Genomic DNA, 15,440 nt, shown 5'->3' on the forward strand with positions numbered 1-15,440 from the left:
CTCTTCCACCTGGAGCCCAGTGACCCGTGTGACCAGGGTGTGGGACAGGGAATTGGTCTGTAGAGTCTGGCTGAAGCGGAATCGTCCGCTCCGATGAGTGGCGGGGAGAGAAGGGCGGAGAAGCCGCCTGCTTGGTCATCGGCCTGATGTTAGTGAGGATCTGCGGATCGGCCCCTCCCGGGCCGTGCGCTTCGTGCCGCTGTCACTTCTCACTCGGGGCCGGGACTCAGAACAGGCGTGGGAGCCCCAGAGGGACGCCCTCTGGCCTCGGCAGTGGTGGGAGGGACGGAGCGGGGACAGGCTCGAGCCCCAGGGAGCATCCTCCTAAAGAAGCGCCTCCAGCTTTGCGCGCTCGCTCCCCGCAGGTTTACCGTAAGTGCTGTAGGAAAACGGCCGGGGACGGCGTTTTTGCAAACGGGAGACCGTGTTGCTTTCGGGGTGCTTTTCTCTTTCCGGACGGTTTTTGCTTCTTCACCGTTGCCGCCCGCCGCCTCCGTGAGGAGAGGCTCGGGGTGCGGGAGGCCCGGGCGGGGCCGTGGGCGGACCCAGGCTCCCCCGCTCCGCGTGTCCCCGTGCCATTTTGGTATTTTCCCCCGCGGTTTCTTGTCACACTGCACGGTTCTGAGCGGTGCTGACGTTACGGATATATTCTTGACACCGATAGCAAAATGGTTCCCCTGACGGACTTTGAAGAACCATCTCCCCCTCGCTGAGGACGGGGTCCCAGAAAGGTCGAGAAGTAGACACACGTGTTTATCTGCAAGGCCAGGTGAGGGGTCCAGGCACTTGTCCTCCTCGGGGCAAGGAGCCCCCGGGACTCCCCCTAAGGTCACGTGCAGGGGTCACGTGCACGCAGAGCCCAGGCCCCCTGCCCCTGCAGGCTGGTGCGGGCAGCCCCGTCCCCCGCTCCGCGCACTGGGCCCGGCTCCCCGGGCGACTGGGCGACGCGGCCGCGGGCCGGTGACCTGCTGCTGCTGCCTGTCCGGGTGGCCCGGCCCCGGGGTGGGGGACGCGGACAACACGTACCGTACTTGGTACGGGTATGCGGCGTCAGGGGTTTCCGCGCACCCGCCTCCGGGCCTCGGGGGGAAAGCACCTGCCGTGGGGCCAGGTCCGGGCCGGTCCTCCTCGGGGCGTCCTGCCGGGTTCCGCCTCTCGCAGCGCCCGTGAACCCCCTCCGAGGGCAGCGCTCGGCCGACCCCGGCGTCGTGCGGCGTCACCCCGGGTGGGGGTCGGGGACCGGCTCTTGCGCGCCGTTAACCCCGGCTTCCTCTCGCCCCGACGCAGGAGCAGATCATCAGCCTGGTCAATCAGATCTGCGGCAAAGTGTCCGGGAAGAACGGCAGCATCGAGAACTGTCTCGGGAAGCCGGCGCCGAAGAGGGGGCCCCGCAAGCGAGCGACCGTGGACGTGCCGCCGCCCCGGCTCTCCTCCTCCGCCTCCCCCCGAAGTGCTTCGAGCTCGTCGTGAAGATGCCAACACCCGTGTCGATCGATATATATTTTTTTGTAATTATTATATTCTAGTTTGGAGTACTTGCTGTAGGATACAAGCTGTCTTTGCACTAGCTCTAAAGAAGATTTTCTTCTGGTTTTAGAGAACTAATTTTGTTTTAGCATTAAACTGTTGAACTTTTTTTTGTACTTAGAATACCTAGATACTGCAGTCAGATTTGGGGAACTGCCGTATACTCACTGTTTTAAAAACCCTTGAGGGGCTGTATTAATTTGTATCGCCCCTGTGGCTGGAAAAAGCCTTTTTGGTTTGTTTTGTTTTGTGTTTTTTTTTTTGTTTTTGGTAAACTGGGGGAAAAAAGGCTTTTTTAACCCATTTTCGAAGAGGGTGAAGTTTGGAGAACAAATTTTAAAAAACCATCAGTCACGTGAGCAGATTTTTCTAGAGAGGAAAAGGGATAGGAGACACACCCAACACACACACCCACACAAAACTTGAAAAGAAATGGCTTTACTTTGGCTGTCTTTTCTTCTGTCATGTGCAAAATGAGTTTGTAATTTTTGAAACCGGAGAACCCCCATTTTGTGTCTTTGGGCGGTTTTGGCAGCTGAAGGCGGACGTTGTTTCCTAACCCGAGGCGAAATGCGGAAGCGGACAACGGAGGTTCTCTTTACCAGCAAATCTCTATGCATCTGTTGAAGGGGGAGAGAGGAGAGCGAGAGAAGAAAGCAGACCTGCCTGCCTTGGAGGGGTCACGTGAGGGAAACCTGTGCCTGATTTCATTAGGAAATCCATTCTGTTATTTTTTGGTGCTGTTGGCTACTTTATCAAAAAAACCCTTCAATAGCATCCTTAAGGAAAAAAAAAAAAAACCACAAAAAACAAAAAAAAAGGAAAAAAAAAGTGATCGAAGCCGAAAGTGCTTCTTTGTCCTAGACGTGCAATCTCTCTAACATTCCGTCTTCATGTCACTGCTTGGTTTACACCTTCACAAGTCAGCATTAATCTTTCTTTCTGAACTCGTTTTTTCTGAACTCGTTTCGTTGATGGTCACACTTAGAGCCACTAGGAGGTCTGCAGTTCTTTCCGAATGTGAAAATGCATTTGCGCTCATCTTGTCTATTTTTTCTCTTCATGTTGTAACAAAAAAAAAAGGAAAAAGAAAAAAAAAAAGAATCCCATCCCTTTTGTACATACGCCTGTAAATTGTTTTAAATACTTGAGCCTTTTTCTCGGTGGGGGGGGGCGGGGAGGGTGCGAAGACAAGATGAAGAAAAGCCTTACGTTTCCGTTTCTTCATCGGGTGGATTGGATGCTTACAGGGTTTTTCTTGTAACATTTATAAGTGCTGCTTACATCACTGAACAACAACAAAAATAATAATGGAGTAGCTGTTGCCCTTCTCCGGTTGTGTGTACAGTACGTGTGGAATAAAAAAGGGAACTGTTTTCACAAGCTGTCCTTTGTTTCGTAATTGGATCCATCGAGCCCGTGGCTCCTCACACTGCACTGAGCTTGCCGGTGGGACTGGCGGGAACGTCCTGTGATACACTTTGTCGGTCGTTGTTGCAGAAGACTGAACTGTTTTTGGAATATTTAACAATGACATAAACAGAGTCACGTGTTTTCCAATGTGGTTGTCCGGTTTTTATGGCCTTGCTGTGTACTTTCCCTCTTTTTGACAGTAAACTTCTGCCTCTGGCTTACAGTTTGACATTTAATTTATTAGCGCTGCTCTGCACCCCTCCCGCGGGAGGGAGACTCCATGTTGTTTATTGCCAGTTTTTTGTTTACTTTTCAGGTTTGTACTACAAGGTTTAATAATAAAAACAAAGTTTTTTTGAGATTGGTCTCTGTTTTCCCGTGAACGGGCAGAGGGCTGCGACGCCCTCCCGCGTCGGTGAGTTAATCCCCCCACCCCCACACTGTCCGCAGGTGCCCGTCGGAACCCCCTTGGATTAGACCCCGCTGCGGACGGCTTAGCTCTTCACCCCGGGCGCCCCCCCCCGCCCCCCGGGGGCCCAGCTCGCCGGGCCACCTCCCTCACTAGGTACCGGGCCGCGGGTGACCGGCTCCTGGTCAGGAGGAAGGGAATGGTGATTCGCATCATGTGCGGGGGCCGGCTCGCGAAGCCCTAGTTCTGTAGGCGACAGCTGAGGGCCCAGGCTGACTACGGCCCCGCTGGGGAGGATGGATTCAGGATCCCGGCGCCGAGGCGGGGACGGGGTGGCCCTGCCTGCCGCAGGCTCCTCGGAACCCACGCGGCCGCCCTCCCTTCTGCACAAACTGGCTTTGCACCCGGTGGGTGTGAGGTCCGCAAGCTTTATTGTCAGCGCTTCGTACAGTCAAGGCCTCGCACGCCGGCGGCAACAGAGTCAAGACCGGGAGCCTCGAGCAAAGCACCTGCCCCGAGGGCGGGGCGCGTGCACCTACGAGTCGTCACTGTCGTCGGTGTGCAGGGTGGCGAGGGCCGTGTCCACCTCCACTCCCTCCTCGTCGGACTGGACGACGGGGGACTCCCCGCCATCGCCGGGGGACAGCTCTGCACACACGGACGGCGAGGACGGCGGCTCTGCTGGCGACGCAGAGGGGCTGGGAACCCGGAGGGTGACTTCAAGCCGCTCGCCGCCTGCCTCGGGCCCTGCAAGCACAAGAGGAAAGCTGCCGCGGTCGTGCTGGAGACGCCCCCTCCCCCTTCCTCGACGGGCGACGAATGGAAGGAGCGCCGGTGACCCGGTGGCTGCAGAACCCGCCTGCCTGTCGACACGTGGACAGGTGGCACCAGGGCAGACCCTTCCGCCGCCTGGGGCCCAGGCCGCCTGCTTTCCAGAGCACCCCGGGAACCGCACCATCAGGACTAAATTTACGTCCTGAGTGATTCAGGGAGTTTTTCCCTTGGCGCCAAGGCCACTGATCTTTTAGCAGTTCTCCGAGTTCACGGGAACTGAAAAAGGCCCTAAACTCCATACTGTCTGTCCCAGGCACTGTCCCCTTGAAAGCGGGGAGGAGGAGACGCTGCCTCGGGCAGAAGGTAAACCCGAGAGGACAGGCAAGCTGGGGGTGGGCTCCGGAGGAAGGGGGGCTGTGGGACGGGACCCTGGTCACGGCCTTTCCCTTTCAGGGCACGGGGAAGGAAAAGTGCCTTCTTGTTAGCAAGGATGCGCACAGGAGACCACCCCACCCACCCTGCAGGACTTGTCTGAGACTCAGATTGAGGCCGTGCAAAATTTCTACTGAACTTCCACGAACCACTATTTGGGGAAGGCAGTAAATAGAGGTAAGTGCCCAGAGGGGCACGACTCACTCTTAACTATGAGCCCACACTGAGCAAGGAGTGAAGTAACCACCCGCAGGGGAAGGGCTGCGGAGGGTGAGCTCCAAGTTCAAGGCCTCACAGCCTGACTCCAAGGGCCTTGTGAGCCGGAGGAGGAGGTACGACCTGAATCGGGCTGCCCGGTCCCCCCAGGTGTGTGGGCCGAGCACTTGGCCCCCGTGTGGCGGGATGAGAGGCAGAGCCAAGGGACTGGCATGGGGCGCCCAGGACCCTCCCCCTGCACGGAGCGGGTGGGCGCGTGGGCCTCCCCGCAAGGCTGTCGCCCCCACCTGCGGCCGGAGACAGCACAGTGTTGTCTTCGCTGCCCGAGTTCAGGAAGACGTCCAGGGCCTCCTGGTCACACACGTCCATCAGGTCCATCTGCTCCAGCATGTCGATGTTCACCTCCATGGACGACATGCTGCCCATGGGCTCTGGGAAGAGAGGGGCCCGAGCAGAAATGATCCTCTTTGTCTGTAATAACCCTGCACGTGCACGCGGTTAGCTACGTGTGTTCTCCAGGTACGGAAGCTCTCCTGCCGCCCCAGAGCTTCTGTAACAAAGACGGCGCGCCCCGGTCGGGCCCGTGACAACATGGTCGCTACTACCGTGGAGCCGGTCCGGCTGTTCCGCTGACCCCGAGCACCCTCTGCCTGCAGCTGCGGAACGCAGCCCGGGGCTGCTGGGAGCCGGGCCCTGGGAGCCGTGTCCCCGCAGCCGTACGCAGGTCGTTCCCTCCCTGCCAACACCGCTCTGCCTCCTGTCTGCAGAGGCCCCTGGACTTGAAACTCCTGGGGAAGCTGTCACTGCTCTTGTGACCTTTCTCTATAGTCTTTGATCTGAAAAGCAGACAACGCTCAGGCAGCCGGGGAGCGGGGAGCATGAGCTCCCAAGAGCAAAGGGACGTGAACACCGGGAGTCATCGGCCAGCCCGGGGGGGGGAGGGGGGGTGTCAGGGCGGCCCTGGGTCTGGAGTCCGGCTACCTCTGTGGTCCAGGAATGACAGCGCCGGGCTGCGGATGCACCCGTCGCCCTGGGTCTCTCGGTAATCCAGACACACAAACTGGGCCCGGGTCCGCAGCGCACGCTGGGCGCCAGACCTCACGCTGGGTGAAGGTCAGCAGAAACAAGTTCAATGTAACCCCCTTTCCCGAGAATTCAAATGACTTTACGTATTCTAATGACCTTCAAGATGGAATCAAACACCAGCCAAGTAACTTTCAGACAGGAACATTTTCATCACCGAAGCGTACAGCTTTGGGCCCGCGTTAAACTGCAGATCGGGGGCCGGGGCCAGCGAGCCAGGAGGCCCGACTGAACAACACTGAGCGCAAGAGCCGGAAAACGCAAGGCCCCAGCACCGGCCCAGCTTCAAGACAAGACGAGATGGCGGGGGACACGGACGAGCAGGCGGATTTTCCCCCAGGCATGCTGGAGGCTCTGACGTCCCCGATTCAGGAAGCAGAAATCCACCCCAAGGAAGACCGAGGAAAGACATCCTCCCGTACACCCCCTGCAGTGAAGCTGGGGCGGCCGGGAGAGACGTGGGCCCATGACGGAGAAGGAAATAACTAGATTGGCAGCGTCTTCACAACAAAAGCCAGAAGACAGCGGAATTCTAAGTTCAAAGAGGTGAGAGAAGTGTCATCTCTCAAATTATATAATGTTAAATGGCATTTAAGATCGAGCATCAGATAGGAGCACAAAGCTCCTCACCAGGAACCCGCTGGCGCCAGAGTTGGGGGGGGGGGTGAGAGCCATCGGGTGTAAGACCCCGTTCCGGCAGGCGAAGGGGAGGACTGACCACCTCAGACGCACCAAAGCCGGTGCTAAAGTAGGGAAGCGTGTCGCTTCTGCTTGTAGCAGGCGAGGCTTACTGTACCTTGGGTGACTCCTCGAAGCAGCAACAGGAGGGCCACACAGCGTGGACTCGGGTGGGGTGCAGACCCGGGCCACGGCCACACGGAGCCACTGCCCCGCTCCACGGCCCGCGTGGCCTCGATACCGCAAGGGATACCAGCGCCGCGCTGTCCTGAGGCTCCTCCAGGCTGACTGGTCAGATGGGGCCCCGAGTGCGCCCTTGGGCCACCAGAAGGCGGGCAAGGGGCAGGTTTTCTTTTCGGACACGGAGGCCCATCAGCAGGGCCTGTCTGGCGCTTGGCCTCCATCCGACGGCAGGTTCGAAAGGGACAGAGGCTCCCTTCCATTTCTCTCTGTCCCTCCCTCTGGAAAAGGGCAGGAGGAGGACTTGAAACCGAGGAGGGAGCAAAAGTGCCTAAAAAGCATGGGAACAGCACCAGGAAAGGTAGCAACGAAGCCAGGTGTGTCAGTAAACACTCAGTAGGTGCATCCGACTTCCCAGTTAACAGATTAGAAGACCGAATTAAAGTGATAGAAATCTAGGGGCGCCTGGGTGGCTCAGTCGGTTAAGCGTCCAACTTCAGCTCAGGTCATGATCTCGCGGTTCGTGGGTTCGAGCCCCGCGTCGGGCTCTGTGCTGCCAGCTCAGAGCCTGGAGCCTGCTTCAGAGTCTGTACCTCCCTCTCTCTCTGACCCTCCCCTGCTCAGGTTCTCTCTCTCTCTCTCTCTCTCTCTCTCTCTCTCTCAGAAATAAAAACATTAAAAAAAATTTTTTTTAACTATAAAAATAAAGTGATAGAAATCTAGCTATGTCCCCTTTATTGAAAAAACTCCCAAAACATAAAGACATTAAATTAAGAGAAACAAACAAAAGCTTTAAGAAAAAGTAGTTAAATAATTAACTCAGAGAAGAAAGCTGATCTAGCAATTTTTCTTAAGCTTATTGTTTTGAGAGAGAGGGCAAGCTGGGGAGGGACAGAGAGAGGGAGAGAGTGAGTCCCAAGCAGGCTCCCCACTGTCAATGCAGAAAAACACAGGGCTTGATCTCACGAACCGAGAGATCATGACCTAAGCCAAAATCGAGTCAGACACTTAACCGACTTAACCCAGGTGCCCATGACATAGCAATACTGATAGAAAACAAAATAGGCTTTAAGGAAAAACAAAAATATGGGGATAAAGAGTAGTAGTTAACGATTTAATAAAATTTCAGTTTTCCAGGAGAACAATTCAAAATTTGTGTGACTATATACTTTGTGGCGATGCTTACGGAACGGCAGAATGACAAGATTTAACAAGTCCATGCTCCTGGGAAAAACAGTTTCGCTTATGCCTCTGATAATTAATAATTAAACTATACAATTCAATAACAGGCAATACTTAAACAGCCCAACTCACAGGCTTGATGGAATGGTACGCGCAGGAGCCGATCATTTAGAATCTTACCTTCAAACACACATGAAACATGTAGGAAAACGTGAAGTCTTGAATTAAAAAAAAAAATTAAAAACCCATTCTCCAGCCACCACGATGAAGCTTATTAGAAATCAGTAACCAAAGGTAACTAGATACCACCTCACGCATGATTTAGAAACGCTTTTAAACAGTTCACAAGTAAACTATAATGGAAAATCTAAAAAACCCAGGAAGAAACGATCACTTGTCAAAACTTGTAGAATTCTGTTAAAAACTGGTGAGCATTACCCTTGTAAAAAGTTCATAGCTTTGAACCCCTTATTCAGACAAGAATGCTGAGAACCGAGCCCTGTCAAATTAGACCCCCCCCCCAAAAAGAAAAATCCACCCGAAAATGCCCAGCCCTAAGGAAGAGGAGTTAATGAAACTGAAAGTTGCGTCTTTAGGAAAACACTAAAAAACGAGTATTCTGTGTAAAATTCGCCAGTAAGGATAAACAGCGCGAATTAGCAACTTAAGGGGTGCGGAGGCACACTTCAACCCAAATACCATGAAGGCCGAGAATGATGCTATGGACAACGTTCCGCTAACACATTCGAGAACCACAGAGGGGCTACTGGGCAGGTTCCGTGAAAAACTTGTTCAAGTCCCCAAGAACGAGGAAACCTCAGTACCTTGTAGAGAAAAGGCCCGGCTCTTCCCACAGGGAGAGTACTCGGCGCCAGCAGCGACGGAGGGTACTTCTACCTAATGCCCGGGAACTAAGGGGAAGGGCCCGCCTATGGCCCGTGTGGACGCTGAGCACCACTCAGAGGCCGGTGCTCCCTCCACGCAGAAAACAACACAACCGCAATCAGAGCCTGCACAGGGCTTTTCACGGAACTTGCAAATCCACACAGAAGTGCAAAGAGCCAAGAGTGCCAAGGCCACTCTCAAGGAGAAAACGCGCACACGTGTGGGGGGCTGTGTAAGAATCGCTCTAGCGCCCGACGCAGCAAGACGCGCCATCAAACAAGGTTTCTCACCCAAGGCACCCAGGTGCTGGACCAGAGAATTCTTCGTCGCAGGGCTGCCCTGCGTCCATCTGCTACGTGCCAGCAACACGGCCCCACTCCACGCACAGCAGGGAAAACTCTGGGGTCGGTCGCCGCCAAACGTCCCCAGGGGACGACACTGAGCCCAGGTGAGAACTACTGCTTGGTGAAGAATGAAGACCGTAGAGATCGAGCTCCAGCTAGACAAACAGGAGAAAGGGACACGGAGGGAGCCCAGAGAAGACCCACCGAGAAATGCGGTGGAGACGCCCAGAAGCAGTGGGGACAGTGTGCGGGACCCGGGGCAAAGTTACTGAAATTGGGTCCTTACCTCTCGATACACAGAAAAGCCAACTGGTGGTGGACTGAAGAGCCGACTATCAAATGGGGAACCCTGAAACGTTAAGAATAAAACCCAGCAGAATGTTCTTATAACTAGGAGTTCTAGCCAAGCTCTACCAGTGGGCTTACGCCTGGCGGGAAGGACTTCCCGGACAAACCGTAAACAATAAAATGGGTAAAGCTGATCTCATTAAATTCAACACACGTTTCGCAAAGGCCGCTCTAGAATCCATAAGCCACGGATTGAGTGAAGGTCACTGCCTCAGATGACAACCACCAAGGCCAATACCACAAGTAAAAGACCCCATATAGGCCGAAAGACAAGCAGGAGAAACATGGACAATCAGGATACGCAAATTAAAACCCAGACGAGAGTTCACTTCGTACTCACAGCTTGGTGAAAATTTACATGTCTGGCACTACCACGTGGAGACAAAGATGAGTGATCAGCACACGCACACTGCTAGGGACACTAAACCACCGGGGGAGTCGGGCAGGTAATCTGACAGAATCTGGTGAAATTAAGGATAAGCACATCGGATGACCCCAGTGAAACACCCGAAAGAAGGGGTTCCCAAGTAGGCTCGATCCCACAACCCTGGGATCATGACCTGAGCTGAAATCAGGAGGTGGAGCTCAACAGACCGAGCCCCCCAATTTCAAAGTTCTAAATAAAACGCGCATGGGGAGGTAATCACACAAAGTTAAAATCATAGGCTGGCAATTGTGTTTTGAGATACTCCTGCGTTCTAGATTGTACCCTGGGGGGTACTCTATGAATTTTAATGTAGTGCATTTTTATCTATGAATCCTATCTTTTCTAACTTTGTTAGGTTTACCCAGACATCACCTCCCTCTCTTTCCTGGGCACTGGGTCCACTCTGAAACTTCCAAGGCCTGAGTAAGGGCGTCTCGGGACACGGGGGGCAGCCCCTGTTTCCAGAAGATTCTGCCCGTTCTGCAGGGACCCACAGGAGCCTGAGAGCTAACTGCTGGAGCACAGGGATACAGGCTGAGTGTCTCCAAGGTGATCTGTTCATTACTAACTGCGCTGTCAAGATACCCCGCACCCAGCAGTAAGGAAAGTGGGAGTCATGTCGGGTGGCAGGCAGAAGTGGGTCAGGGTCGTGCTGGGTCACATGTGCCCTGACGGCGTTAGAACTGCTGGGCGCGTGTGGGTCCCAGGTCCCCTCTGCTGCCCGGCGTACCGTGAAGCTCCCGGCTCCGTGGGTTCTCCAGCCTCGTCCTGATCCACGGGCAGCCCTTTATCCTTTACTCTGATAATCTGCTGGATAAAACTTTCCATTCCTTTGTCTTAATTTAAAAATTATGCTTTGGAAAGTGAGAAAAATTCAGCCTGCTATTTCTGATTCAGTGGAATGAGTCCAAAATCCCACGTTCACTACGGGGAGGTTTTATTTTGGCAGCGGCTTCTACATTAAACGTCGCCGCGTTCGTGCCTGGACAGGGGCGCTCCGCAAGGAGGGACGTGGGCCGCGCCAGGCGGGGTCTAGGGCTGGCCCCCAGCAGCCCCCTCCAGACGCCCATCTGTTGCCCGGATGCCCTTGGAGCTGCGGCTGAAGTGGAGAGCTGAAACGCCGTCTCAGTCCTCTTCCTCGGCGCTCTCGGAGCCACACGCGTGGCACCATGCGCCCGACTCCCACTTTGTTACCTTAAAACAAAGGAGCCGGGGACTTCCCGGGAATCGGAAGAACATTATTTTTTAAGTGTCCCAAACCGTGAGACTTCGATTCGTTAATATTTCACTGAGGTCTGTCCACGCAGAGTTGGCCGCGCTCCCCGGCGCCCCAGCCGGGGGAACCTCCCGCCCCGCGCTCCCCAGCTCCGTGTGCGCCCGGCGTCTCCCCACGAGACGGAGCGCTTCCCCGTGGTCTTTCTGGCCCCGCAGACGTGCCGGGTGCTCCGGAAACATCCACGGGACCAAGCTGGACGCGCGGGGTTACCTGCTCGGCAGGGAGGGGCTCTGTGACCTCCGCCCGCCCCGGGTGCCGCGGCTCCTTGTGCCCAGATCTGCGGCGTGTTTCCCAGGGGACGCGCGGCTGGTTTGGCCTCGGCCTCCGTGTCCCCCAGTGCTGACCGGGGTCACGGGGTCTGGCGGCAGGGCCTCCGGGAGGCGAACAGGTGGAGATGGGGAGGGGAGGGCTGGGTCCCCGTGACGGGACGGGTGCCATCTAAGGACACACCAGGGAGGGTGTCACGGCCGTGCAGCGACACGGCCGCCTCCTCACCCCTGTGGCCAACGGGCTACTCGCGCAGCCCAGGAACAGCCGCACCTCCTGAGAAAATCTGTCCGTCTTTTCTAGAGGCAGACAGGCTGCAGAGGAGCCGCGGTCTCTGTAGAGACGGAGGTCCGTCTTCAAGTCCTCCGTTCGACCCGCCCTGAGGGCAGAAGCGCCTTACCCACACGACGCGGCTGTGGGGCATTCCCAGGCGCCAACACGCTACTTTTCATCTGTTTTCTATTCTTTTCCCTCCTGGTTTTTGATTTCCTTAAGCTCTCTCCTGGGGGAGGGCTGGACTGACAGGGAAGGAACAGAACAGAATGAAGGGAACAGAGAGGGGCTGGGGGGTGTGCTGAGGGGCAGGCTACGGGAACAGAGGCCGGGGCCGGGGGGAGAGAGGGAGGCCGAGGACACAGGGCTGGGGAGCAGAGGGGCCCTGGACGGCTCCCCCCACCCCCCCCCGCCCGCCGTGTAACCACACTGCTCCCCTTCCTCACAGAGGCTGAACGAGGGACCCCGCACCCGACTTCTCCCAGCTCAGTTTGTTCTCGGGAACTCTCAGAGATGATGCGGACATTTATGCCTCAGGACGTTCACTGCAGAACCACACGTAAAGGTAAAGAACCTAAATGTCCATCTAGGGGACTGGTTAAATGTTAACCACATACATCCTGATGATGCAGCTTTGAAAACATACCCTTTTGAAGAATTTTTAACACCACAGGGGGAAAGATCCCACACAAAATTTAGATAGAGACAAAGCCAGGTGTATGTACGGTTTGATACCAATTACGTAGATAGACTCATACACACACACACACACGCGCGCACACACATACACGAATGAACCAGCCTAAACCGTGACAGAGATTATTCTGTGCCATAGAATCATGGGTAATGTTTGTCTTTTTACCTTCTTTAAAAAGACCCTGCCCCACGTGTTCTAAGTACCTCCAAATGCAGCCTCGACCTACAGGAAGACAAACACGGCACGGCAGCCACTCTGGACGAACGCCAGAGCGGACTTCTGGGGACCGTAGCCCACACCCCACCTGCGGGGTGACACCGTCTCCGCGCTCCCAGGGAGGGTCCCCGCCGCCAGCGGCCCCCCCTCGCCTACTTGCCTCGCCTCTCAGCTATCTGCAGGTAGCCCGTGGACAGGTACTGCTCCATGTCTTGCTGGAAGGCCTCCTCAAAAAACTTCTGCCGCTCCTTCAGCTTCGTCTGCTGGGTGTGCTCCATTTCCAGGACCTTCTGGGCGTGCTCGGCATCGAGTTCAGCTACGGAAACAGAACGCTCCGGGTCAGGGCTCGTAGAGGGACCGAGACGGAAAATGGGAACGAGTACGTACTCACCTCCACCCTCCAAGCCGAGAGGGTCAAGTCTGCTTGTGAAACCCAGACTGTGATGCAGGTGGTCCACCCCGCCCCCCCGCCACCTCTCCCCGCGCTACTCCCGCTGCCTGCAGTGACCTCCCACTGCGTCTCCACCGTTTACAGATCAGGGGTTCACCACCCAAGACCAGCCACAACCAGCTAACACTTCCCCTGACCCCAGTGGACCCTGCTGCCCCGTCCCCTGGGACCAGACTGGGGACACTGACTCATACATTACGGTACCGGGGGCCAAGACTCGGACTTCCGGGTGGGCGGCGACACCTTACCACCCCGCTCAGAGCCGGGCGCAGTAGGTTTTCAGTAAGTGCAGGAGTGAGGGTGTGGCCGTCGTGCTAGATCAGAAGAGCGTGGTCTCCACTCTGCTGTCCGCTAACAGGCAGGCTGGTCAGTCAACCTTCCTGAGCCTCATGTCACCCAGCTGAATCGGGGACAGAGATACTAACCCCATCCTGACCTGCGCCTTCAACGAAATAACGTTGCAAGAACTTTCTGGTCTGTGTGAGCAGTGACCCCTGGAGTTCGGGCCGCGTCAGCACTGCCAGGCAATCAGCCGGAGCCTCGTCGTCCAGGAAGAGCCCCCGGTTTGCCATTCCGTAACCACTTCCTAGTTGCCCCAACCTTCCTCAGCGCACACGCGGAGAGCACAGAAGTGAGCCGTGGGTCAGGCACGTACCCCTCTTCACCGTGCTCGCGGGCCCAGGGCTACTTCCACATTGGCTCTGAGCTCTGCAGCCCTCTGCACTTCCCACGGTGGCCGGAGACGGCGGGCGGCCTCCAGATGGCCTGCTCCCCGGGCGCACCCGGCACAGTGCCCGCCCCGACCGACGACAGGGGGGCCTTCCTGCCAAGAGTAGCCTACGCTCTGCGGCAGGGCTGACTCTGAGAGAGAGGGGTCACCCGGCCAGGCCTGACCGGGTCGGGCTCCTGCAGGCACCTGCGCGTTTGCTGGAGAAAGAGACGTGACGCGTGAGAGAGCGACGTGGCACAAGGGACAAGGGCCCACACGGCGAGGAACGCGGGCGGTGTCGGGGCGCCGAAGACCGTCCCGGGCTGGCCCCCCTGAGAAAGCAGGGGCCCCAGTCCTACGGCTGCAAGGAGCTAGAACCCCGCCAACGACCAGAATGAGCCTGGCGTGGGCTCTTCTCCAGAGGCCCAGAGAGGGACGCGGTCTGGCCGACACCCTGATGTCACCCGCAAGCCTCTGTGGCCTTGACTTCAGCCCTCCAGGAGGTGGGCGAGCTCCTACATTTGTGTGGCCTCTGGTGCGGCAATGCGGGAACCTTCCAGACCAACTGCGTTAGCTCCAGCCCCTGCCCAAGTGCGACTGGCCCAAGAATCAGACCACGACACCTTGAGTTCTTCCCCCTTAACAAGTGTCCTGCGGCACCTCCCTTGTGCCAGACACCATGCTAGGGTGAGTGGCAGAACTCGGGGCCCAAGACCCTGGAAATCATTTCACTGCAGACATTACTCCCCGTTTATCTCTGGTGGGAGCGTCACAACTCTGGGGGGTTAGAACTCCTAGAACTCAATAAAAAAAGATCCGATTAAAACACAGACAGAGAGTGGGACGCCTGGGTGGCTTAGTCGGTTAAGCGTCCGACTTTCGCTTAGGTCATGATCTCGTGGTTTGTGGGTTCAAGCCCCGCGTCGGGCTCTGTGCTGACTGCCAGCTCAGAGCCTGGAGCCTGTTTCAGTCTGAGACTCCCTCTCTCTCTGACCCTCCCCTGCTCTCGCTGTCTCTCTCTCTCTCTCTCTCCTAGAAATAAATAAAACATTAAAAAAAATTAAAAAAAAAACACGGACAGAGAATCTGAATAAACATTTTTCCAAAGACCACATATAAATGACCAAGAGGTGCATCATCATCTCTCATCACCAGGAAAATGCGAATCAAACCACAACAAGATACCACGTCACACCTGTCAGAACGGCTACCGCGAAGAAGAGGCAACAGGTGCTGGTGACGGTGCGGAGAAAGGGCAGCACTCGTGCACCGCTGGCGGGAACATAAGCTGCCGCAGCCACTGTGGAAAACAGCGCGGAGGCTCCCCAAAAGATTAAAACTAGAACATAGGATCCAGCACTCTCTCGCTTCACGGCCATACATCCAGATGAAATGAAACAGCGTATCAAGAAGGCCTCTGCACTCAAGCACTATTCACGACGGCCGAGATGTGGGAATAACCTGTGTCAAGGGACGCGTGGATGTGGGTGTGCATGGGTACAGACACACACAATGGGACACCACTCACTCCTAAGGAAGAAGGAAACCCGGCCCTTGTGACAGCAGGGACGAGGCTTGATGGCATTATGCTAAGTGAGACAAGTGAGACAGACAAGGACAAATACCGCCCTAGCACTTCAGCGTGCAATTTGA

At 56.1% G+C, this 15,440-nt stretch overlaps 2 protein-coding genes across 7 annotated transcripts in view; one reads left to right on the forward strand and one right to left on the reverse strand.

Annotated features, from left to right (window-relative positions):
* The window catches only part of JARID2 (jumonji and AT-rich interaction domain containing 2), a 277,074-nt gene extending 273,775 nt beyond the window's left edge, over positions 1-3,299 (forward strand). For all 4 annotated transcript variants that reach the window (XM_039251495.1, XM_039251497.1, XM_039251496.1 and 1 more), the window contains one exon: positions 1,288-3,299. In XM_039251495.1, coding sequence (XP_039107426.1) covers positions 1,288-1,470 — 183 coding nt within the window. In that variant the 3' untranslated portion in view covers positions 1,471-3,299. The remainder of the gene's footprint in view (positions 1-1,287) is intronic.
* A 462-nt stretch (positions 3,300-3,761) lies between these two features.
* DTNBP1 (dystrobrevin binding protein 1) overlaps positions 3,762-15,440 on the reverse strand; it is a 127,338-nt gene continuing 115,659 nt past the window's right edge. For all 3 annotated transcript variants that reach the window (XM_039251499.1, XM_039251500.1, XM_039251501.1), the window contains 3 exons: positions 12,788-12,943; positions 5,059-5,202; positions 3,762-4,096 (listed from right to left, as the gene is read on the reverse strand). In XM_039251499.1, the coding sequence (XP_039107430.1) occupies positions 3,885-4,096; positions 5,059-5,202; positions 12,788-12,943 (512 nt within the window). In that variant the 3' untranslated portion in view covers positions 3,762-3,884. The remainder of the gene's footprint in view (positions 4,097-5,058; positions 5,203-12,787; positions 12,944-15,440) is intronic.

This window comes from Hyaena hyaena, unplaced genomic scaffold (assembly GCF_003009895.1).
Source record: "Hyaena hyaena isolate Hyena2069 unplaced genomic scaffold, ASM300989v1 scaffold_389, whole genome shotgun sequence".
In the NCBI taxonomy this organism is placed as follows: Eukaryota; Metazoa; Chordata; class Mammalia; order Carnivora; family Hyaenidae; genus Hyaena; species Hyaena hyaena.